This window comes from Cetorhinus maximus, chromosome 1 (assembly GCF_964194155.1).
Source record: "Cetorhinus maximus chromosome 1, sCetMax3.hap1.1, whole genome shotgun sequence".
NCBI lineage: Eukaryota > Metazoa > Chordata > Chondrichthyes > Lamniformes > Cetorhinidae > Cetorhinus > Cetorhinus maximus.
The window spans coordinates 205,188,122-205,212,973 of record NC_135879.1 but is presented as its reverse complement, the minus strand read 5'-3'; the positions used below and the strand labels follow the sequence as shown (position 1 = coordinate 205,212,973).

The 24,852-nt window shown below is 40.4% G+C and overlaps 1 protein-coding gene across 2 annotated transcripts in view; it reads left to right on the top strand.

Moving 5' to 3' along the window:
- Positions 1-24,852, top strand: part of wdr7 (WD repeat domain 7) — a 748,403-nt gene that overhangs the window by 99,364 nt on the left and 624,187 nt on the right. For both annotated transcript variants that reach the window (XM_078552151.1, XM_078552141.1), the window contains exon 10: positions 3,596-3,698. In XM_078552151.1, coding sequence (XP_078408277.1) covers positions 3,596-3,698 — 103 coding nt within the window. The remainder of the gene's footprint in view (positions 1-3,595; positions 3,699-24,852) is intronic.

Genomic DNA, 24,852 nt, shown 5'->3' with positions numbered 1-24,852 from the left:
TCCAATGCCAGTATATCTTTCCTTGGATAAGGGGACCAAAATTGCTCACAGTATCCTAGGTGTGGTCTAATTAGTGCCTTGTATAGTTTTAGCAAGACTTCCCTATTTTAATACTCCATTCCCTTTGAAATAAAGGCCAACGTTCCATTTGCCTTCCCTATTACCTGTTGAACTTGGATGTTAGCTTTCTTGGGATTCATGCACGAGGATTCCCAAAACCCTGTGTGCAGCAGTCTTCTGCAGTCTTTCTCCATTTTAAAAAATATTCAACCCCTTTATTCTTCCTGCCAAAATGTATAACCTCACATTTTCCCACATTATATTCCATCTGCCAGGTTTTTGCCCACTCACTTAACGTGTCTATATCCCTTTGTAGACTCCTTGTGTCATCCTCATCACTTGTCTTCCCATCTATTTTTGTGTCATCCGCAAACTTGGTGACAGTACATTCACTTCCATCATATAAGTCATTAACATGTATCGTAAATAATTGAGGCCCCTGTGACACTCCACTAGTTACAGGTTGCCATCCTGAAAATGCCCCCCTTATTTCAACTCTGTGTTTTCTATTAGTTATCCAATCCTCTATCCATGCTAATATACTACTCCCAACACCATGAGCTCTTATCTTCTTAAGTAGCCTTATGTACGGTACCTTATCGAATGCCTTTTGGAAATCCAAGTATATTACATCTACTGGTTCCCCTTCATCTATCCTGCTTGTTACCTCCTCAAAGAATTCTAATAAATTTGTCAGGCATGATTTCCCCTTCATGAAGCCATGCTGACTCTGCTTGATTAGATTATCCATTTCTGAATGTTCTGCTATTACATCCTTTATAATAGATTCCAACATTTTCCCAATGATAGATGTTAAGCTAACTGGCCTGCAGTTACCTGATTTTTTGTCTCCTTCCCTTTTTGAATAAGGGTGTTACATTAGCCGTTCTCCAATATCCTGGGACTTTTCCAGAATCTAAGGATGCTTAGAAGATTACTACCAGTGCATCCATCATTTGTGTAGCTACTTCTTTTAATATCCTAGGATGCAACCCATCAGGTCCAGGGGACTTAGCGGCTTTTAGCCCCGTTAGTTTCCCTAGTACTTTTTCTCTAGTGATAATTATTGTATTTATTTCCTCCTCCCGACTTTTGTCCCTTGATTATTTAATATTTTTGGAATCTTATTACCGTGAAAATTGATGCAAAGTATTTATTCAACTCCATTGCCATATCCTGGTTTCCCATTATTATTTCCCCAGCTTCATTCTCTAAGGGGTCTATGTTCACTTTGGCCTCTCTCTTCCTTTTAATATATTTAAAGAAGCTCTTGCTGTCCGTTTTTATATTACTTGCCAGCTTACCCTCAAAGTTTATTTTCTCCCTCTTCATTATTTTTTTGGTCATCTTTTGTTCATTTTTAAAACTTTCCCAATCCTCTGGCTTACCACTAATCTTTGCCACATTGTATGTTTTTTCTTTCAATTTGATACTGTCCTTAACTTCCTTGGTTAGCCATGGTTGGTTTATCCCCTTCCTTGAATCCTTCTTCCTCACTGGGGTATACCTTTGTTGAGAGTCATGAACTATTTTCTTAAACGTCTGCCATTGTTCATCAACCGCCTTTTCTGCTAAATTCCTTTCCCAGTCCACTCCAGCCAACTCTGCCCTCATTCCTTTGTAATTACCCTTATTTAAGTTTTGCAAAGTTGTTTCCAACTCAAGTTTCTCATTCTAAAACTGAATACTAAATTCGACCATATTATCAACTGTCCTTTTGCTAAACCCCTCTCGCAGTCCATTCCAGCCAACTCTGCCCTCATTCCTTTATAATTACCCTTATTTATTTGTGCCATTATTTCATTTATTTTGTTTCAAATACCTTGTGCATTTAAATAGAGGGCCATTAATTTTGCCGTTTCACCATTTTTCCCCTTTTGACCCTATCTGCTGCTGTTTTTTCATGTTTGTACACTGTCCCTTCCTGTCACACTCTGGGTATCATTACCTAAATAGCTGTCCTGCAATACTGCCATGTCCTTTTGCTTTGTAAGCCTACATATCTTCTTTCCAGAATGTTCCCCCCTCTATTTAGTTGTTCAGTTTGCCAGGACACTGGTCCCAGCACGGCTCAAGTGAAGCCCATCCCACTGGAGCCGCTCCTTTCTACCCCAGCATTGGTGCCAGTGCCCCATGAACTAAAACCCATTCCTCCCACACCAATCTCTGAGCCACGCATTTAACTCCTTGACTTTATTTACCCTATGCCAGTTTGCCCGTGGCTCAGGTAGCAATCCTGAGATTATTACCTTGGAGGTTCTGCTTTTTAATTTAGCTCAGAGAGAAATAAAGTTAACAATTCAGGTTGATGGCCTTTTCTGATTTTGTTTCACATTTTCAGCATCTGCAGAATTTTTCTTAAGTTTTTAGAGTTTTCTCACACAGGTGTGTTTGTGTTTGAGGGAGAGAGGTAGCGACAGAGATGCACATCCAGGAATTTATGAGAAAATACTAAATTCCATGTTTGTTGTGATTCCTTTGAAGTTCAAATCCCAGTGCTTCTAAATATGGGATTCCTCCACTCAGGGTCATGCCTTGTCCCATCCTTGCTGATATAGTAAAAAAATCTCCCAGATTCAAATTTCACATTTAATGCCTTTTGTGCCAAAACTTGGGCTTGCCTGCCACAGTTTTGCAAAAACCCTACATTCCTCCTACAGAATGATGTTAGATGAATTGCTTCTAAATTTGAGAAGCTCTTCCGCCTAGGATCATTGTCTAATACTAACAAAGCCCACGACCATCTCCTTCAATAATATTCAAAGCCCACTGTTATCCCCATTTTCTGGTGAAGCACAAGACTGCTCCCACCTCACTACTCTTGACCATGCAGATGTATTAGGATATAAGGTTTCCCCACCCGAGTTCTGCTCCATGTCAAATGCATATTTCTAATTTGTGCATCTTGCATATTATTTTGCTGTATACTCTCAGTGTTAAGAATGGTAATGGGTTAAAATTAAATATATTAAAAGACACTGACTGTTTTCACAGAATAACAGAGTTGTGGTAATTAATCCCTGAAGTACCAATAAAATTCCAAAACACCAGTTAATAATCAAATTCGGCTCACTCAGCCTCTATAATTCAATGGCTGTGATGTTTGATTAACTAAGAGCAACCACAGGAGATTTATTTAATGAATTGAATCTACCCAGATATTTTTCATTCTATTTAAAGTTTCTAGGTGATACAGATTATTGCAATGAGGAATACCAATAGTATGTTAGAATGCAGGTCAAATAGACCTCTGCACTAGCTGTTTCTTAAAGTAATAACTTAATTATTAGCAACATTATGTGAGGTTCTCTTTTTAGGCTACTTATTGTGGAAATTAATATTGTGCTTACTTAATTCTAAATCCAGGTACATGTGTATGGAAGGATTAAATTTGTTCATGTTAAAGCATTTCTTATTTGGTTTTTGAAATTCTGCTAAGTGCTATCCTTTGGCAAAGTTTATTGCAGTGAGAAATTGCAATATGTGGCGATTATGGAAAATTAAGAAACATTTTTTCTTTGTATTTTTCCAACAGTTGTTTACCAGCCAGTGAATCATTCCGCAGTAATGTTGGCAAAGCCATTGAGAATTCCATTCCTCCTTTACTGTATAATGTGTTGGACAGGAAAGATAAATCTGTAAGCAATATTTTGTTCAATAAATTGATTTCAGTAAGCAATTTTATTTTTATATAATATTTTAACTTGCTTGATTTTTGGGAGCATTTATTAAGACTATTCATTTTAGAGAATAGAATACATCTATTTCTGGTACAGAACTGAGCTTCCTATCATCTGCCCTTGACAGGATCTATTGACATTATATTACTATACTGTTGTTACACTTTAATTTCTCAATTTCAAATCTTCAGAATGAGATTTGCACCCTGTGTTGCATTGTGGAAGGATGTTTTTTTGGATTCAGTTCCAGTTTAGAGCTCAGTACACTACCTCGTGACCATCCGATATCATTGCCATATTGCGATAAATGCGTGGGAACGCCACCACCTGCAAGTTCCCCTCCTAGCCACACACCATTCTGACTTGGGACTATATCATTATTCCTTCACTGTCGCTGGATCAAAATCCTGCAACTCCCTTCCTGTGAATGTACCTACACCACATGGATTGCACGGGTTCAAACAGGCAGCTCACCACCACCTTCTCAAGGGCAATTAGGGGTGGGCAATAAATGGTGCCCTAGCCAGTGATGCCCACACGCCATGAAAGAATACATTTTAAGAAGTGTTCCAGAATTTTTTAATGTAAAACTTTTAGATTTTTGAAGTTATTGCAGAATCATTTTTTACTCATTGAGAACCTTCAATGACTAGTATTCCTGCAAAGTAAAGCCTTTGCTGATTGTTAACTCTAAAGGTTTGACTTCAAAGAAGTTGATCTTCTGTCATCCAAATGTATGTAGGCTTGAGTCCATTAAGTTCGACTAGTCAAGACTACTTACGTTAAATTGGCTAGATTTTGCAACCTTCACTTTCAAGTAATGAGCCACCCTGTATAAACGTTGCCTATTTCGCTTCTACTTCAGTTGTACTTCCTGCCTGTTAATCATGGAGTCAACACTATAAATTCTATTTATCTTGATGTTGAAAAAGGATACATGTATGTGAAAAACCTAGAACTGGGGAGAAATTATAAAAATGAATAATTCTTAAGCATGGTCTTGACAATTGCTCGTATGTATGGTTGGCACAGCTTTAGAGATTTTAATGCTAGGTATTCTTTGGCATTCAGCAACAAAGTTCACTTCCATAGCAGATCTTATGATCTGGAGTGCACCTCTTTTTGACTAATCTTGTTAGACAAGAACATGACCAAGGATTCGTAAAACAGAACTTGTTGTGGTACTTTCTACTGAAATGTGACATATGCCCACTTTATGTAAGGTGAGATAAATATTTATTCTGAAGTGAAGCACAGACTTGCCCACACAGCAATAACTGGTTTCGTTCCAGAAATTTATGCACGAAGCGTATACTGTTTGTTCACACAAGAACGCAATAGATAGGAACAGAACATTCAATAGCAAATAACCTCACAATTCCACAGATTATATTTTATCTGCCATCTTATTGCCCACTCACTTAACTTGTGTGTATTTTTTTGCATCTTCTCTGTATCGTCACAACTTAGATTTCCACCTAGCTTTGTATCATCAGCCAACTTAGACAAAGAGACAGAGGATACTGTATCTAAGTCTTTAATATAGATTGCAAATAGCTGAGGTCCTAGCACTAATCTTTGCAGCACCCCAGTAATCCTGAAATGGGCTAGCAGACCACTCAGCTGTATTAAACCGCTACAAAGTTTCAAAAAAAGAATGAAACCGGACAGATCACCTGGCATCGACCTAGGCACCGGAAACGACAATGCCAAACTCAGCCCTGTCGACCCTAAAAATCCTCCTTACTCAAATCTGGGGGCGAGTGCCAAAATTGGGAATGCTGTCTTACAGACCAGTCAAGCAACAGCCTGACATAGTCATCCTCATGTAATCATATCTTACAGATAATGTCCCAGACAACAACATCACCATCCCTGGGTATGTTCTGTCCCACCGGCAGGACAGACCCAGCAGAAGTGGCAGCACAGTGGTATACAGTCGGGAGGGAGTTGCCCTACGAATCCTCAACCTCAACTCCGGACCCCTTGAAGTTTCATGGCATCAGGTCAAACATGGGCAAGGAAACCTCCTACTGATTGCCACGTACCACCCTCCCTAAGCTGACGAAACAGTGCTCCTCCATGTTGAACGCCATTTCGAGGAAGCGCTGAGGGTGGCAAGGGTGTATAAAGTACTCTGGGTGAGGGACTTCAATGTTCATCACCAAGAGTGGCTCGGTAGCACCACTACTGACCTAGCTGGCTGAGTCCTTCAGGACATAGCTGCTAGACTGGGTCTGCGGCAGGTGGTGAGGGAACCAACAAGAGGGAAAAAAATACTTGACTTCATCCTCGCAACCCTGCCTGCTGCAGATGCATTTATCCATGATGGTATTGATAGGAGTGGCTACTGCACAGTCGTGGTGGTGCTGAAGTCCTGCCTTCACATTTAGGATAACCGCCATCTTGTGTGGCACTACCATCTTGCTAAATGGGATATATTTTGAACAGATCTAGGAAATCAAGACTGGGCACACATGAGGCACTGTGGGCCAAAGCAGCAGCAGAATTGTACTTGAACACAATCTGTAACCTCATGGCCCGGCATATCACCCACTCTATCATTACCATCAAGCCAGGGAATCAACCCTGGTTCAATGAAGAATGCAGGAGAGCATGCCAGGAGCAGCACCATGCATACCTAAAAATGAGGTGGCAACCTGGTGAAGCTATGACACAGGATTGCTTGAGTGACAAATAGCAAGAGCAGCAAGTGATAGACAGCTAAGTGATCCCACAAGCAACGGATCAGATCTAAGCTCTGCAGTCCTGCCACATTCCATCATGTATGTTGGTGGACAATTAAACAACTCACTGGAGGAGGAGGGTCCACAAATATCCCCATCCTCAATGATGGGGGCCCCAGCACATCAGTGCAAAAGATAAGGCTGAAGCATTTGCAACAATCTTCAGGCAGATGTGCCAAGTGGATGATCCATCTCGGTCTCCTTCAGAGGTCCCCAGCATCACAGGTGCCAGTCTTCAGCCAAATCTTTTCACTCCGCGTGATATCAAGAAACGGCTGAAGGCACTGGATAGTGCAAAGGCAATGGGCCCCTGACAATATTCCGGCAATAGTACTGAAGACTTGTGCTCCATAACTTGCCACACTCCTAGCCACGCTGTTCCAGTACAGCCACAACACTGGCACCTACTCAGCTTGCTTCCTTAGCAATAACCTGCTCACTGATGCCCAGTTTGGGCTCCACCAGGGCCACTCAGCTCCTGACCTTATTACAGCCTTGGTTCAAACATGAACAAAAGACCTGAACTCCCGAGGTGAGGTGAGAGTGACTGCCCTTGACATCAAGGCAGCGTTTGACTGGGTGTGGCATTAAGGAGTCGCAGCAAAACTGGAGTCAATGGGAATCAGAGGGAAAATTCCCCGCTGGTTGGAGTCATAGCTAGCACAAGGGAAGATGTTGTGGTTGTTGGAGGTCAGTCATCTCAGCTCTAGGACATCAGTGCAGGAGTTCCTGAGGATCGTGTCCTAGGCCCACCTATCTTCAGCTGCTTCATCAATGATCTTCCTTCCATCATAAGGTTAGAAGTGGGGATGTACGCTAATGATTGTACAATGTTCAGCACCATTTGCGACTCCTCAGATACTGAAGCAGCCCATGTCCTAATGCAGCAAGATCTGGACAATACCTAGGCTTGGGCTGACAAGTGGCAAGTAACATTCACGCCACACAAGTGTCAGACAATGACCATCTCCAATTAGAGAGAATCTCACTATTGCCTCTTGACGTTCAATGGCATAACCATTATTGAATCTTCCACTATCAACATCTTGTGGACTAGCCATATAAATATTGTGGCTTCAAGAGCAAGTCAAAGGCTAGGAATCCTGCGGCGAGTAACTTATCTCCTGACTCCCCAAAGCCTCTCCACCATCTACAAGGCACAAATCAGGAGTGTGATGGAATGCTCTGCACTTGCCAGGATGAGTCCAGCTCCCACAACACTCAAGAAGCTTGACACCGTCCAGGACAAAACAGCCCGCTTGATTGGCACCACACCCACAACCATTTACTCCATCCACCACTGATGCACAGTAGCAGCAGTATGTACCATCTACAAGATGCATTGCAGGAATTCACCAAGGTTCCTTAGACAGCACCTTCCAACCCCACCACCATTACCATTTAGAAGGACGAGGGCAGCAGTTATATGGGAACAACACCGCCTGCAAGTTCCCCTCCAAGTCACTCACCATTCTGACATGGAAATTTATCGCCATTCCTTTGCTGTTGCTGGGTCAAAACCCTGGAACTTCCTTCTTAACAGCACTGTGGGTGTACCTACACCAGATGGACTGCAGCGGTTCAAGAAGGCAGCTCACCACCTCAAGGGCAACGAGGGATGGGCAATAAATGCTGGCCCAGCCAGTGAAGCCCCCATCCCATGAATGAATATAACAATTATGGCCTACCAACTTGAGAGTGCTTCATTTATGCCTACTCTTTCCTTCCTAGCAGTTTACCAATCCTCTATCCATACTAATATATTACCACCAATTCCATGAGCCCTTAACTTGCCTTTTATCCTTTTGTGGTGGCACCTTACCATGTGCCTTTTGGTAATCCAGATATACTACATCTATTGGTTCCCATTTATCTACTCTACTTGTTACAGCCTAAAAAAAAATCAATATATTTGTCAAACGTGATTTCCCTTTCATGTTGACTTTGTCTGATCATACTATGATTTTGTCAAGGCTACCGTATTAATAGATTCCAGCATTTTCCCAATGACTAATGTCAGGCTAGTTGGTGGTAGTCCCCTGTTTACTCTCGCCATTCTTTATTGAATATGTTATATTTGCTAACTTCCAATCTGCTGATACTATTCTAGAATCCGGGGAATTTTGGAAAATCATAACTAGAGCATCTACTATCTCTGCAGCTATCTCTTTTAGAACCCTAGGATGTAGACTATCAGGTCCTGGAGATTTGTCATATTTTAGTCCCTTAATTTTCTCCTTTTTTCTGCTGATATTAATTTCCTTACTTTTTAGCACTTAGGATATCCTCAATTACTGGTATGCAACTTGTGTTTTCTACTGTGAAGACAGACACACAATATTTGTTTAATGTCTGCCATTTTATCATTCCCCTGAATAATTTCTCCTTTCTCTGTTTCTGAAGGATCAATGTTTACTTCAGCTACTCTCTTCCTTTTTTACACTTGTAAAAGCTCTTAAAATCTGTTTTTATATTCCTGGGTAGTTTGCTTTTATATGCTTTTCCCCCCCCCCCCTTCATATCAACTTTTTGGTGGTCCTCTGCTGGTTTCTAAAACAATCCCAATCTTCAGACTTGCTACTATTCTTTGTAACCTTATAAGTCTCTCCTTTTAGTCCAATACCATCCTTAAACTTCTGAGTAAGCCACAGTTGGATCTTCCTTGCCCAGTTTTTATTTTTCAAGAGAATATATTTTTGTTGAATATTTTGAATTGTTTTGTTAAATGTTTCCTACTATTTACTTAGTCATTCTTTTTAGTCAATTTACCCAGTCAATTTTAGCCAGTCCTCCCTCATACCTCTGTAATTGGCTTTGTAAATTTAAGATCCTCGTTTGTGATTGACAACGTCATTTTCAAACTTAATTTGTAATTGAGTTGTATTATGATCGCTAGTTCCCAGCAGATCTTTTACTCTGACATTATTAATTAACCCTGCCTCATTACACAATACGAGATCTAAAATAGCTTTATCGCTAAATGGTTCCATAACATATTGCTCTTGGAAACTGTCACAAAAACATTCTACAAACTCATCTTCTAGACCACCTTTGCCAAGTTGATTGGTCCAATCTATATGAAGATTCGAGTCCCTCATGATTATGATATTGCTGTTGTTACATGTTCCAATAATTTCTTGTTTAATGCCTTGTTCAACAGTATAACTACTGTTCGGGAGCCTATAAACTACTCCCATCAGCATTTTCTGACTCTTGCTGTCCTTAATCTCCTCTCACACTGATTCTACATCATCAAGATTCTTCCCAATTAATGTCTTTATGTCATCCTTGACTGTCAGGGCTACTCCTTCTCCTTTGCCATTCTGTCTGTCTTTTCAAAATATTGCCTACTCTGGAATATTTATTTCTAACTTTGGCCACCATGTCACAATGTCTCTGTAGTGATGATTAGATTTAAACTAGTTACCTCCATTTGTGCCACTAGTTCATTATCTTATTGTGAATGCTTTGCTCATTCAGATAAAGAGTCTTTCATTTCATTTTTTTACTCCCATCTCTGCATGAACCATCATCGCTGATGCACAATTACTATTTCATTCTCTGTCCCTTCCTATCCTGCTTGCTTTTACCTGCATCGCTACCCTGTTCTGTTGCCTCAACTTTTTGGATTCCTGAATCTCCCTTCACCTGAATTCTCCCCCCTCTCTGTTAGTTTAAAGCCCTGCCAAAGTGCTAGTTATACAATTCAGCAGGACACTGGCTCTAGTCTGGTTTAAGTGAAACCCATCCCAACCGAACAGTTCCCTCTTTCCTGAGTACTGGTACATGAATCCAAACCCTTTCTTCCCACACCACTCTTTGCCACGCATTTAATTCTCTAATCTATTGACCCTGTGCTCACTGGCACTTGTGCAGGTAACAATCCAGAAACCTTTGATGTTCTGCATTTGAATTTGAGCTCTTCAAACTTTCTCAACAGAACATCATTTCCTAATTCTAAATATGTTGTTGGTTCCGAAGTGAACCATGACACCTGGATCCTCCCTCTCCAAGTTAATCTCCAGTCGTGAGGAAATGTCCCTCACCCTGGCACTAGACAGGCAACCCCACTTTCCGTCACGGCTACAGGGAACAGTGTCTATCTCCTGCTTACTTTGTCCCTCACCACTATCATGTTCTTTTTTGCTACCTCAACTTGAATGGCATCCTGCACCATGGTGCCATGGTCAGTTTTCTCATGCACTCTGCATTCCTTTTCCTCATCCACACAGATAGCAAGCATCTGTTGATCAAAGTCAAGGGCTGAGGCTCCTCCATCAATACCCACTGGATCCCCAACTCACTGTCATACCCTCCTGTCCCTAATTATTGACTAGCTCTAAAGTTCTCCCTAACCTAAGGGGTTTGACTGCCTCCTGGAAAAAAAGTGTCTAGGTAACTCTTCTCCTACCTGATGTTCGAATATGTCTGCAACTCAGACTCCAGCTCAACAAATCTGAGCCGAAGTTGCTTAAGCCACAAATACTTAGCACCAATATGGTTGCCTGGGACTGCACTGGGTTCCACAGATTCTCACATGATGAATAACACTCATGCTTATGGCTTTCGTCGCCTACAATCCTGTTGTAACAAATTACGGGGTAACATATCCTATGAAAGACAGTCATCTCTAACAGTGCAGCACTCCTTTAGTATTGAATTGAAGTGTCAGGCTAGATTATGTACTAACATTTTCCCTCATGTGGTTTGGACCCACAGCCTTCAGACTCAGAGGCAGGAGTGTTATAACTAAGCTAATGCTGCAAGCAGCTATAAGATAAATAGTTTTGAAAGCGAGAATATCGTTATTCTTTGAATAGAAAACTTTTTAGAGATTGCAGCAGTGTAGAAGATGATTTGGCATTTATCTAATCGATTGTTCTTACTTTTTCTTCCTCCATGTTGTCATAGTGAAGTTGTGCAGGAAGGATATGTATGCAAATTTGAAGAAGTTAAGCCTGCAAACAGTGCCTATTAGGGATTTGGGGAGACCAGAGGGAGAATGGGGGAATAATTGTCACTAATTTTGTGCTATTAATCTTTCGCAAAATGTTGAATCAACCTGAAGAGAGGGAGAAAAGCAGGAGAAAGATCAACACAATGGAAAAATTCTTTTGCAGAGCAATGAGGGGGAAAAATAAAATAAAAATATGTTCTCAAAATTACAGTCCAGAAAAAAGTTTTCATTCTGTATTGTGCTTCATAATCTCAGGATGTCACAAATTGCTTTACAACCATTTACTTACTTTGAAGGGCAGTCACTGTTGTAATGTAGGGAATGTGGTACCTAATTTGTGCATCATAATGTCCCACAAATAACCAATGATACAAATGACCAGATCATCATCTTTAGGTGGTGGTTGAGGGATGCATTTCAACCATAATGCTGGGAGAATTTCTCTGCACTTTGTTTAGGGGTTGACGGAGCCTCGGTTTAAAAGATGGCATCTCTGACAATGTAGTGTCAACCATGGTCATACTGAATGGCTAAGCAGGCTTGAGGAGCCATATGGCCATCTGCTGCTTATATTTAGGTAGTGTTTCCTCTGTATTGCACTGTCAGCCTAGATCATGAAATTTCAATCCACAACCTCCTGACTCTGACATGTAGAGTACTACCTTTGAAACATGACTGACACCGAAAGAGGCTATTTGACTGTTTCACTTGTGCTGAAGTCCCACGACAACTGAAGTTATAATGATATTTGTCTGCACTTTTCTTTGTCTTTTTATGCTCTTTCATGTTGCATGTTTATCGAATTCGATTTGGAATTCCTTACCTAGTTGCAACTGAGTCTGCATCAGAGCAACAACTCTGCTGCTTTTTAACTTCAACCCTGAAATAGTAAATCTTTCATCTTTTAAAAAGAAATAGATTGCTGCTTATTTTTTTCAGTTAAACACTTGCTATTGTTGTAGTAAAAATGACCACTCTCCAGTCTGAGGGATTCAAGAAAGCAAAGATTTTATTTGACCATATGCAAGGGAGAGAGAATCTCAGTCGCCCATGGAGTCTCTCAATGATGCAGAGTTTACAGCACATATTTATGTATTTCCTATCTTCCTGCTTTCACTGCAATGTTTCAGGATAGTCTTTAATTCTTAACCATACTATTCCATCAGTGAACTGGATCATGGCGGTCCAGCAGATGTTCTTGTTATTTCAACTTCAGCCTTGGGTTTGCTAGTTTCCATGATGACTCAATTGTCATGTCTGGCCTTTGGTTCCCCTCCTTCTCCCTGTGTATAGCAAAGAATTGTATGTTTATACAGGCTGTTAATGCTGTTCTTGCTAACTGCTGAGCTAGCATCCCCATAGCCACCTTTAGTCAAGTATCCCGTCATGCTGAGGAAAGCAACCCTTACAACTACAGTGTTTATTTTAAGATTAGTATAGCATTTTAATAATAACCCTACTAGAATAAGCCCCTTGGCCCCCACTTCACCATTATTTGCATTGAGGCCTGATTACCATGTCTCTTCAGACCTGGGCAAAGATCTGGCAAATGGAGTATAATGTGGGCAAATGTGAAATCATTTATTTTGGCAGGAGGAATAAAAAAGAAGCTTATTGTTCAAATGTTGAGAAATTGCAGGGCTCTGAGATTCAGAGGGATCTGGGTGTCCTAGTGCATGAATCACAAAAGGCTAGTCTGCAGGTACAGCAAGCGATTAGGAAAGTTAATAGAATGGTATAATTTATTGTCAGGGGAATTGATTACAAAGGTAGGGAGGTCATGTTTCAGTTGTACAGGGCACTGGTGAGACCACATCTGGAGTATCGTGTGCAGTGCTGGTCTTTTTATTTAAGGAAAGATGTAAATGTGTTAGAAGCGGTTCAGAGAAGGTTTACTAAACTAATACCACGAATGCTGCCTCCATTAGAAAGAACAAACTTGTATCTGGTTGGAGGTTTTATGTGGCCTAGGATTGTGGGGAATATCTAATGCCTGTCCAGTAACAATCACATAAAACTCCTGGGGAAAAGTTTCCACGGTGCATTCTTAGAAAAAGCATTAACACTTTTTCTCAGGAACAAATTAATGAATAATAGTGCACAGAGCTTTAGAGTGAGAAATTGGGTTCATTCGTATATACTTTTTGGCTGCGATGAGTGCCCTTATAGTTTAAATGGTGTCCATGGCACAAGCACACACTTGTAGGGTAACTTGCTCTAGATGCCATATCGGTGCAGGCATTTTGCACATTTCTGCACGTGAGCAGGATGGAACCCCTCCACAACCACCCCCCCATCCCCCACCAGTGCTATTAAAAGGGATCATCATCTATTTACAAGTTAATTGGTGTTTAATTTCTTCTGGCAGTTGCTAAAATTGTGCAAGTGTTTGCTGCTTTCTACAGGACATTTTTGCTAACTTCAAGGCTTCCGCACAGACCATTTTCCCCCACACATGGATGCATGAGCCGGTCTCTAATTTATTCTTTAGGATATGTGTGATATCAGTTTGTAAGTTGGTAGCGCTGAGTGCGAAATCAACTCATGGTGTTTTCATTGTCACTCTCTTTTTGGTGTTCCTCCACTGCTTGGCCTTGTTGCAGCTCTTGGGTGTCTGAAAGGATAAAGGCACAAGAGTAAGGCTGTGTTGTGGGGAGGGGGCCATCTGCAGCTTGTAAATCAGAAGTGTGTGAATGAGGAGGGAAGTGGGATGTGTGAAGAAGGGTTAGGTATGAGGATACGGTCACATTCAATGATTTCAGTCCCCCTGCGCTGGCCAAGGCCTGAGCAATGGCCATTCCACTAATGACGGTTACGACTTGCACGTGGACCCATCCCCCTCGGGTCAGCTCCTACTTCCTTTGATTATGCTTATTCTTGTAGTTCAAGAGCAAAGGAAGTATGGCAGTGAGTGTTGTGCAATCTGTTGGTTTATATGGCTGTCAAAGCTGGCAGTATATATGGGAATGAGGCATGCAGCAGTGCTAAGAAGGTGAGGGTGAGGTGAAGTAAATGATAGTTGACGTTTCGAGTCCTCATGACCCGAAGGCAGCCGATGCTGCCAGACCTGCTGAGTTTTTCCAGGTAATTCTGTTTTTGTTTTGGATTTCCAGCATCCGCAGTAGTTTTTTGTTTTTATTGAAGTAAACGATGTTGTATATGAGGCCTTACTGATGGAGATTGTTGGTAGGTGAGTGAATGGGAGTATGAGGCTGGTAGTGCAGTAGTTATGATATGGCACTTGACCACTCATGAGGTTATTGAACTTCTTGAGACACGACATCTAGGCCCTCGGGATTTGACTCGCGGCATTGACTCCCACGGCTTTCCACTCCTACTGCCTTGTGACCATGTTTGAAGGGCCTTCTTTCCCCCTGCGGATGCAGGATATCTCTCCTTTTCACCTCTCCCATCAAGTTCTCCAGTGCAGTATCCGAAAAGCCAGCTGTCCTCTTGTGCTCCTTAGGGTTTTAATATTCGGGGTCACCCTTTTAGCACAGAGATGAGGAGAAATATTTTCTTTGAGAGTTGTGCAACTTTGGAACTCTCTGGCTCAGAAAGCGATGGAGGCGGGGTCATTGAATACTTTGAAGGCAGAGGTTGTTAGATTCTTGTTAGGCAAGGGAATCAAAGGTTATCTGAGGTAGATGGAAATGTGGAATTTGAAACACACACAGATCAGCTATGATCTTATTGAATGGTGGGGCAGGCTCAAGAGGCCGAATGGCCTACTTCTCCTATTTTGTATGTTCTTATGTGCCATTCCCCAGCACTTACTGTAGCCACAATGAACCTCCCCTTTAAGAGGTGCAGGAGAGCTCTTAGCCATGCAGGTTAGCTTTAAGTGTTGCTATCACTCCTAATATTGGCCCCATGTTGGATGTAGAGATCATTCAAATACGTAGGCAGCATTAAGTTAGTGTATTGTCTGCATTGAACAAGTGTTAATCACACACCTCAATCCTTGTGCCCATTTTCAGTGACTATCCAATTTAGCTCCCTTAGAATTTAACACCTCAAGGTTTGGTGCTGGCTGTTTGCTGGAGCAAGTCAAAATTAATTCCACAGCCCCCCTTTCTTCATCGTAACTCTTATCTTTCTGTGCTTCAAATTTCCATGAAGGAAGTTTTCCCACTGCCTTCTGGTGGATGCCATAACATATGTAAAGGATGAACCAGATTAAAAGATAAGGTAGACTGTACGAGTATTGACATTCTCTAAACATTCCATCCGCAGAGATCATAGAATAGGATCTTAGAATGGTTACAGCACAGAAGGAGGCCATTTGGCCTCTTGTGTCTGTGCTGGCCCTCTGACCGAGTAATTCACCTCGTGCTACTTCCTTGCCTTTTCCCTGTAGCCCTGCAATTTTTTCCTTTTCAGATCATGATCCAATTTCCTTTTGAAAACTTCAGTTGAACCTACGTTCACCACACTTTCAGGCCATGCATTCCAGATCCTAACCACTCGCTGCATGAAAGAGTTAATTCATAAGTCGCCATTGCTTCTTTTGCTAATTATCTTAAATCTGTGCCCTCTGGTTCTCGATCATATCACCAATGGGAAGTTTCTCTCGATCTACTCTGTTCCGATCCCTCATGATTTTGAATGACTCTTAACAAATCTCCTCTCAACCTGCTCTTCTTCACGGACAACAGTTCCAACTTCTCCAATCATTCTACGTGACTGAAGTTCCCCATCCTTGGAACCATTCTTGAGAGTCTTTTCTGTACCCTCTCTAATGCCTTCACATTGTGTACAAATGACAACCATGATTCAGTGGTAACATCCTCATCTCTTAATCAGGAGGTTGTGGGTCTAAGTCCCACTCCAAAGTCTTGAGCACATAATCTAGGCTGGCATCTTATTGCAGCCTTGAGGGTGTGCTGCACTGTTAGAGGAGTTATTGTTTGGATGATGCATTAAACAGAGGCCCTGTCAGCCCTCTCAGATGGATGTACACAATCCAAAGGCACTTTATGAAGAAGAGCATCGGTGTTGGTGTCCAGAGCCCAGGGGAGGGGCTGCATATGTCAAACACTGGTGCCTGGGCTCCCTGTTTTAAAAAGAGTTTCTCATTGTCCAAGCTAAGCAGCCAGAGCCGCAGACCAGCTTAAAAAATCGGAACCAGTGTGTTCCGATCTTTTTAAAGCCAGTCTCTTAGCGCCTGTTTCACTGAGTTGCTGCACTGCTGCTTCAGACCTTGGGCAGCTTCGTGGATCCAATCTTTTTTCCTGAAAAGCCTGCCAGAAAACCAAAGCTGCCCGAAGGTCAGCAGCAGTGCAGCCGCGATCAGGAGTGTGTTCTTGCTTGAAACATGTTAAGCAAAATCCCTGAAGTTTTAGAACCAATTGGAAGGTGTATGCACATGTGCACCTGTGTTGGGGGGGAGGTGGGTGGGGGTGTGGGGGGAGGCGGGGAGAGATGTTGGGGAAGAAGTTGGGGGGTGTTAGGAGGAAATTTGGTGGAGGAAGGTTGGAGTGTGAGTTGAGGGAGGTTAGTTACGGAGATGAATTGTTCTGTAAATCTACTGATTTCTTTATTGCCACTTTTTTAACATGAGTTGATTGTTCTGTGATTAATTATCCTTAGTGAATCAGCATTGGGCCTCCAATTTCACCATTGCTACAGCCACTCTGCTTATTAAATGCAGGTGTAATGAAAGAAAGACAAAACCTACATTTATACAGCACTTTTCACCAAATTGCTTTATAGTACTTTTAACACTTACACTTTAACACTTTCTGCACACAAACTAACACTGCATCATATCTTTATCTGTAGTCACTGGTATAATGTAGGCAATGTTATCAAATGGTGGAGCAGACTCAAGGGGCCAAATGGCCTATCCCTGCTCATAATACATATGCTCGTATGCCATTCTGGGATGGATAAGATGAACTAAATTGGATGGCCTTTGTCATCCATAATTCTTTTGCGAATAGGGGGTGGAATCATGCTTGGAGTTCTATCTATTTTGTTGCTAATGAAAATTTACTGTGAGTGGGATTTGTGCAGTGAGATTGCTAGGACAGGAGTGCGAAATGTGCTTATAGTGAATCAGTAACCTGTTTTACACTGCACATGATTCTCAAGAGTCTTTTCCATTGACTTCAATATTGTCATTTTGTCTACTTGTCTATTATCCCACTCTATCTTGGTGCTTTTATGAGTTTTATATGAAATACCATGATAAAGTTGTGTTGCATAGTAGAAATTGAAAATATATTATAGTGAGAAGCAGCAATCAGCAGAGTCTTGAGACTTGCTGGCCAAGAAAACCCTGATACAATTGTGAACCATTCAGTCTCTGTCCTCTTGCCTCTTAAAGGTTGTGTAGCACAGAGACACCTGAGGGCTACAACGCTTCTCACCGACAATGAAGACCTATGTTGTTCAATCATTCCACTTTGTTGCTCAGGAGTCATTTGATCTTTCTACCCTGTGAGATTACCGATAAAGTAGAATCCAATTACCCCTTGTATGAAATAATTTTATTGAATAATATCGTGCACCCAGGAAGAAGAAAGTCATCATCTACTCCTACAGAATGGAAAAGGTCTTGTGCAGTTTATCTAGGTTACAAGTATTGAATCTTTCCTCCAAATGTGACTTTACTATCACTGTGTCCGTAGGGGACAATGTGCAGAACATGTTAATGAGGGCTGAGGCAGTCACCAAAATCAGTGTTATTGTCTGCACAGCGTTATAAATAACTAATGGGATATTTTCCTGTCAAATTAAAATATTGAATGGTCCTGTTAAAGCAAAATTTGGACTTTCTGGTTTCTTTAATAATCACCTAAAGGGCGCACACACACTAACACTGCACTATACATTTGCTGCCTTTAATATAAATGACTCATGCTGCATATATATTGGATGATATTTGTAACTAGGTACCAACAATGGGCATCATCATTTTACTAGGACATTTCTGTGATTGTTTGGCGAATTGATTGGTGAATCTTAAAAGGGGAAAAAATATCATGCATGATTGAGGCGGAGGGTTAAAGTTAAAGGCGGGTGGGGAGGTTGAGGGAGGAATAAGAGGCCCGGAAGCACCAGAAGCATGATTTCTTTCCGTGGCCCTGTTAGTATCTTGCCAATATTTATCACTCAACCAAATCACTAAAACAGACACCTGGCCACATATTTTTGGATGCAAATTGGCTGCTGTTCCCCTATGTTAGCAGTGATTGTACATTAAAAGTACTTAATTGACGATAAAGCCTTGTGTGGTCTTGAGGTTATGAAAGACACATATAAATGAAAGTCCTTTCCTTTGTATTCCATTATTTTGTGTTCTCTTCCGTTATTGTGTACATAGTAGCGTTCAAAGTTTATTTTCAATTTGAAGCATGTCGATCATGTATAGCCTTGCGTTACTCCTCATTCCTCAAACCTTAAAGCACTAACAAAACTTTTATGAGCCAAATTAAGTTTGAGCAAGTTGAGGACTAATTTAGTATTCCCTTTTAAAAAGGGGCTTAAATCAGATAAGAATAAATGAGTTATAATTTACAGAAAAATAACCTGTGCAGTAATATCAAGAACTAAAGATAGGAAAAATTTGCATTTGTCTCGTGCCTTTTATGTTCTCAACATTCTTTAACCAGTTTGCAGTGTGCCAGTAGTATGAATGAACAGTTAAAATAATATTTTAGCTCTGTTATTTTTTAAAAATGTATTTAAGTAAGAAACACTTTATTCAATCTGTTATTTAAAAAAATATACTTAATAAGAAGCATTTTATTCAATCCAAGTTGACTTGCATTTTTATGTACACTTTTCATTTTGCATTCAGGCTATTATGAATTGCATTTTTTCCACAAGATACAGTTAAGGGGGATTTTCCCAATCCGAGATAAACTGAATTACACTTTCTTGGGCTAGTGCTCTTTATAAGGACCAAGGTTGAAGCAATTGGAAAATGGCTGCTGAGGTGTGAAATGACAATCCTGCATTGCTGTTTGTAGACACTGTGCATAGATTGCCCCTTTCAAAATGATTTCTGAAGTGTTCGCTAGTTGGCAATGGTCTGGAGTAAAAATATTAATTGTAAATAATCTATTGGAGGAAGTAGCATTTCATACAGTGTTTAATTGGCGATAGATTTTAATAGCAGCAATATTTCAATTTGAATTGCATATATTGGAACAGAATGTGAATAGTATAGTTTTCTTTGAGAATGCCATTACTGCAGTGCTATCAATTAACCAGTAGAGGATGCTGTAGTATCAATAGGTACCATATATTTTATTTTGGAATTGGAGCATGTGCCATTTTTGCCTTTTTTAAATAATGGTTTCAAACTGTGGAACTCCAATCTTGGGGAGTAACCCTGCAAATTAAACAGTCCAGACAGCAAGATTTCAGTCATATCCTCAAACACTATGAGGTGTGAACATTTAAGTAAAAGTAGAAAAGTACAAGACAAAAATAAAAATACCTGGAAAAACTCAGCAGGTCTGGCAGCATCTGCTGAGAGGAACACAGTTAACGTTTCGAGTCCGTATGACTCTTCAAAAGAACTAAGTAAAAATAGAAAAGTACAAGCTTCTTTATGGCATATTTTGGTTAATTGGCTTGAAAATTTCAACAGCCCAGATATTCCTATTGTATTAAAGGAGAATGTGCTTTGACTTATAATTCAATTAATTTTAATGTTACAGCTTTTTAAAAGTCTGCTGAATTGAAATGAGGAATAGCTTGTCAAAACCAAATAACTCTGCCTTTCTCTTGATCAATTGGCAGGCATGGCATGATTGTGTCTACCACAGTTTTATTGGAAATGCAAGAAAAAAGTAAGCATGCACAACTATAGTCAGCTCAGCCAGTTCACATGCAAAAAGGGGGTCATGATGTGATAAGCAGGAGTGCTATATTTGTAATTAACTATACAGCCCTTTTTTAAAATATTAGAATATTTAGTGTATTTTTGCTACTTTCACTGAAATAACATAAAACCATACATAGTTATACTCTAAATCCAAGTTTGATTGAAGGATCTTGCAGATTCTTGCTGTTCTTTGTTGCATTTGTTGGAAGTGAAGTAGGACTCTTTTCTCAGCTGCAAATTGCCATTGATTACTTTGTGGAACTTATAGACTGGAATGGTTAAGGATATAATGCATTTCTAGAATCAAAGTGACATTGGAGAAATCAGCTTTGCTTTCAATTTATGCTGTGTTAAGCATCTGAGCTATTATCTTATAATACACTCCAACCCAAGTATTCTATAAAACGCAATTGGCTACTGCAGTAGGGTAATTTTAAGATCTTTCTAGATGGATAAATTAAAATAGGTTTTTGTTGCCCATAATATTTTTGTCATGTACCATAAGTATATGAATTGGGCAGAATTCCTGTTAATCTTGGAGTGGTAATTTCTCAATTCTTCTCTTGTATGCACATATTCTCTGTTGTCTGTGATCTGAAACAAATTCATGGTTGGTGCCTGCACTAACGATTACTGCTGGCACAAATGATGACCTAAAAAGGTTAAACATAAGGATTTTCTTGATTTTCTGGTTTCCTCGATTTCTCAGTTACTAAATATACTCAGTATGGAACTGTCATTTGGGCCATAACATCATGGTTTTCACTGTCTTCTGTGCTGAGTTAACTAACATTAATATAGATCCTCAGCAATCTTGGGCTAGGCAGGTGGGAGGGGATCAGCCATGGTTTCCAGAACTGATCGTGATCCAGCTGTCATATCGAAAAGTGTGCTGATTTTTGCCGAGGATGGGATTGTGCTTGGCTGTGAGGCTTCCTACGATTGAATGCTTGCTGCTCAGATTTATAGCTGAATGGTAACTGGATGAGATCCTGAAGGACAAGGATGTTTGTGCTACAACTATTTAAATCATAATTGAAATGTGAACTTCATAGTATCATGCAGAGTCACAAATCCAAAGCTCTTCTGATTGCATCAACCACCAAGACCTACAAAAGATATTAATCTGATGCAGTAATATGTTGGCACCAGACTAGTTTGACACTTGGAGCAGATACAAGGCTCTAGATTGAAATGGATGTTGGTATGATAGCATTATTGGTGTTGGCATCTGCTGAACGGTGACTCAGATCAGTGGATAATGTGCTAAGAGACAGAGAAAGCGATTTGGAGTTAGGTTGAACTGACAGGGCACATTAAGCTGCATTTTGCCTTCCTCTGAAACTTGGGACAAATTCATGCAAGCAGCAAAAGTATGAGCAGTTTCATAAGACCAATGCAACCTGATTGGCTTGATTGAAACAAAGCTGTTCAATATGCCTGTAGGTAAAGTAAAAGCTGTAGTTTGTGGAATTTTCTGAATCTCTTAAACAGAGATAATCAAGTGATAATTCATGGCTTTTGTGCCTCTGGTTCAGACTGGTTCGGTCGGGTTCAAGCCCCACACCAGCCCTTAAATGCATAAGCTACCAGACAGTCGTCTGCTATAGAGTGAAGTGTTGCATTGTCTGAGCTGTGTTCCTTAGGACAAAATAAGATCCTTTCGAATGGATTTCAAAAATTCCATAATATTTGAAGAAGAGCAGTGGTATTTATCTCTCAACAAATACTACAAAATAAATTATTTGGGCATTTAGCTCATTATTTATGTGTTATTACACTTCCTCTCCAAAGAGTATTTCAATGCAATAAAGCCTGATGTAAATGCAAATAATTATTTTTTTTAATAAGCGGCGATTGCTGGAAATTTGTAATGAAATCGGACACACTGAACAGGCCCATCAGCATCTGGATTAACATTGTAAATTGTGACCCGTTTTCAAACTTTTCTGATGAAGAGCCTCTGTGTGTCCATTGACATTGACACCTAAAAAATAAGACAAATATGTTAATGGTTCTGTGTGTATTTCCAGCATTTTCTAACTTTATTTCTATAACAGCTGTCGCACCATTTTTTTGGCCTTGTGTACATGTTAACCTTGCAGTAATAATCTATTTGATATGTGAATGCTAGCTTTTATTACATAGCTTCTCTTGGAATAAGATACTGTTAAATCACAATGAAGAGAACTTGATTTTCCCCTTTGATATTATTTTTGGCTAATTTTCAAATCTTTCATCAACTTTTCTTGGTGTTTTGCTCAAAAATTAAACAGTTATGAGTTATTAAAATGTGTATTTTAAGAACTGAAGAATTGAATACTGATTTAAAACATTATTATGTATTTAATTTTGAGAATACTATGAAATTAAGAAATGTTCTATCGTACAATCCAGTTTTATTGATCAAAGTTACATCATGCCATTTCTGTGTGAATTTAGCAGCGCACCAATTTGAAAGTTCAAAGGTCACTCAGTATGCATATGTTCAAAAAGTTCAGCAAATTTATGCAGCAGGTGGTATTATACCATGAAGTCTGTATTCGTTAATTTTAATAGGGACAGAGTTAAAGATACTACAATTTTCCTCCCTTAGTTAGAAAAGAGGAAATCAACCTGGGTTCCTCTTTGATATCAAATGACGACAACTGAGAATTCATATCTGAGAATCGAATCACTCCTGGCTGAGATTTCTGCTTAGATCAAATTGTGTGGTGACATTATCCAGGCTTAAGTAGAAATAATGACCAATTAGGCAATATGCCAAAAAGCAACTAATGCGGTTGGCAAGGAGTCAATAACTTCAAGCATGGAACAGAGGAGAAATGTGAAGGGGAAAAGAATGTCTCACTGTTTAAATTATTTTAACAGATCTTGTGTTTGGGGCACTTCTCCAAGGCCAAAACTTAGCTCATCATGACTACTTCTAAATCACTCCCATGGGGTTAGACTCAATAGAGGAGAGTTAGCATAGAAATTATAGCAGAGGACACCACCATTTGGCCCTTGGTGACTCAGAGATACCAGCAGTCTCTCGGGTAACCCATACCCCACAGGCATTTTTACATTCTTTCTTTTCAGATATTTAACCCATTTCCTTTTAAATAGCAATCTAGTTTCTGCCTCAATAGCCGCTTGTGGTGAAGCATCCCATGGCCTTATTAGGCCTCAGTCAAGAATTTTCCTTCTCTCTTTTCTCCTTGGTTCTTCCAGTGAGAATCCTTGCCCTCTGGTTCCGTTCCATCTTTTCCCACCAGCGGAAACAATCCTTTACTGTTTGAGCACAAAGGAGCCCATTTGACCCATCGTGTCCATGTAGGCTCCTGCAAGAGCCGCTCACTTGGTCCCGCTGGCCCACCTATTCCACATAGCCCTGCACAGTTTTTCTCCTCAGATAATTGTCCAATTCCCTTTGGAATATGCCTCCACCTCACTTTTCAGGCAGTGCATTCCAGATCCCAACCACTCGCTGCACCGAAGGCTCTTTCCTCTTGTCACTGTTGCTTCTTTAAATTCCTCTGGTTCTGGATCCTTCTGCTAATGGAAACTCACTCTCCCTATCTACTCTGTCCAGACCCCTCATGATTTTGAACTCATCTCTCAAATCTCCTCTTAAGCTTCTCTTCTTCAAGGAGACCGTCCCAATTTCTCCGCCAATGCAGATATTTGAAGGTCCTCATCCCTCAAATTATACTTGTGAATATTTTCTGCACCCTCTCTAATGCCTTCACATCCTTTCCTATGGTGCCTAGAACTGGACACAATACTCCAGCTGAGGCTGAAACAGTGTTTCATTGTGGTTCATCATTACTTCCTTGTTTTTGTAATGAAAACAAAAAATGCTGGAAATACTCAGCAGGTCAGGCAACATATGTGGAGAAAAACAGCATTTCAGGTCACAATGACTTTCATCAGAACTGAAGAAAGATAGAAATGAAAGAGTTTTGAAGTCAGTGGAAAGGGGAAGGGGGCAGAAAGAATAAAACAAAAGCCTCTGATAGGGTGGAAGCCAGGGGAGATTAAATAACAAAAGATTTCATGATGCAACAGCCAAAGAGAATGGAATGGGTATAGGAAATGAACAAAGATTGTGTCCAAGTGAGACGTGAATGGTTACATTGCAACCATCTGAACACAACGTAAAAGGAGAAAGAAAGAAGACAAGAAGACCAACCAGAAAAACAAGAAAGAAAAGTGCCGAGTTGAAAGATAAGATGCTGTACCTTGAGCTTCACCGGAACACTGTCGCAGGTCATGGACACAAAAGTCAGCATGGGAAAAAGTTGGAGAACTATAAGGACAAGCAACCGGAAGCTCGGTGTCACGCTTGTGGACTGAACAGAGGTGTTCCGCAACTGCAACCTGAACACCTCTGAGGGGTCCTAATTTGTCAGTGGTGCTGTCTTTTGGATCAGTTGAAACTAGGCTCATCTGCCTTTCAGCTGGATCGAAAAGATCCCATTGCAATTTTGAATAAGATATGGGGAATATTTATCCCTCAAACAACGCCTAAAAGTGATTTAGTCATTTATCTCATTACTATTTGTGGGATCTTGCTGCTCACAA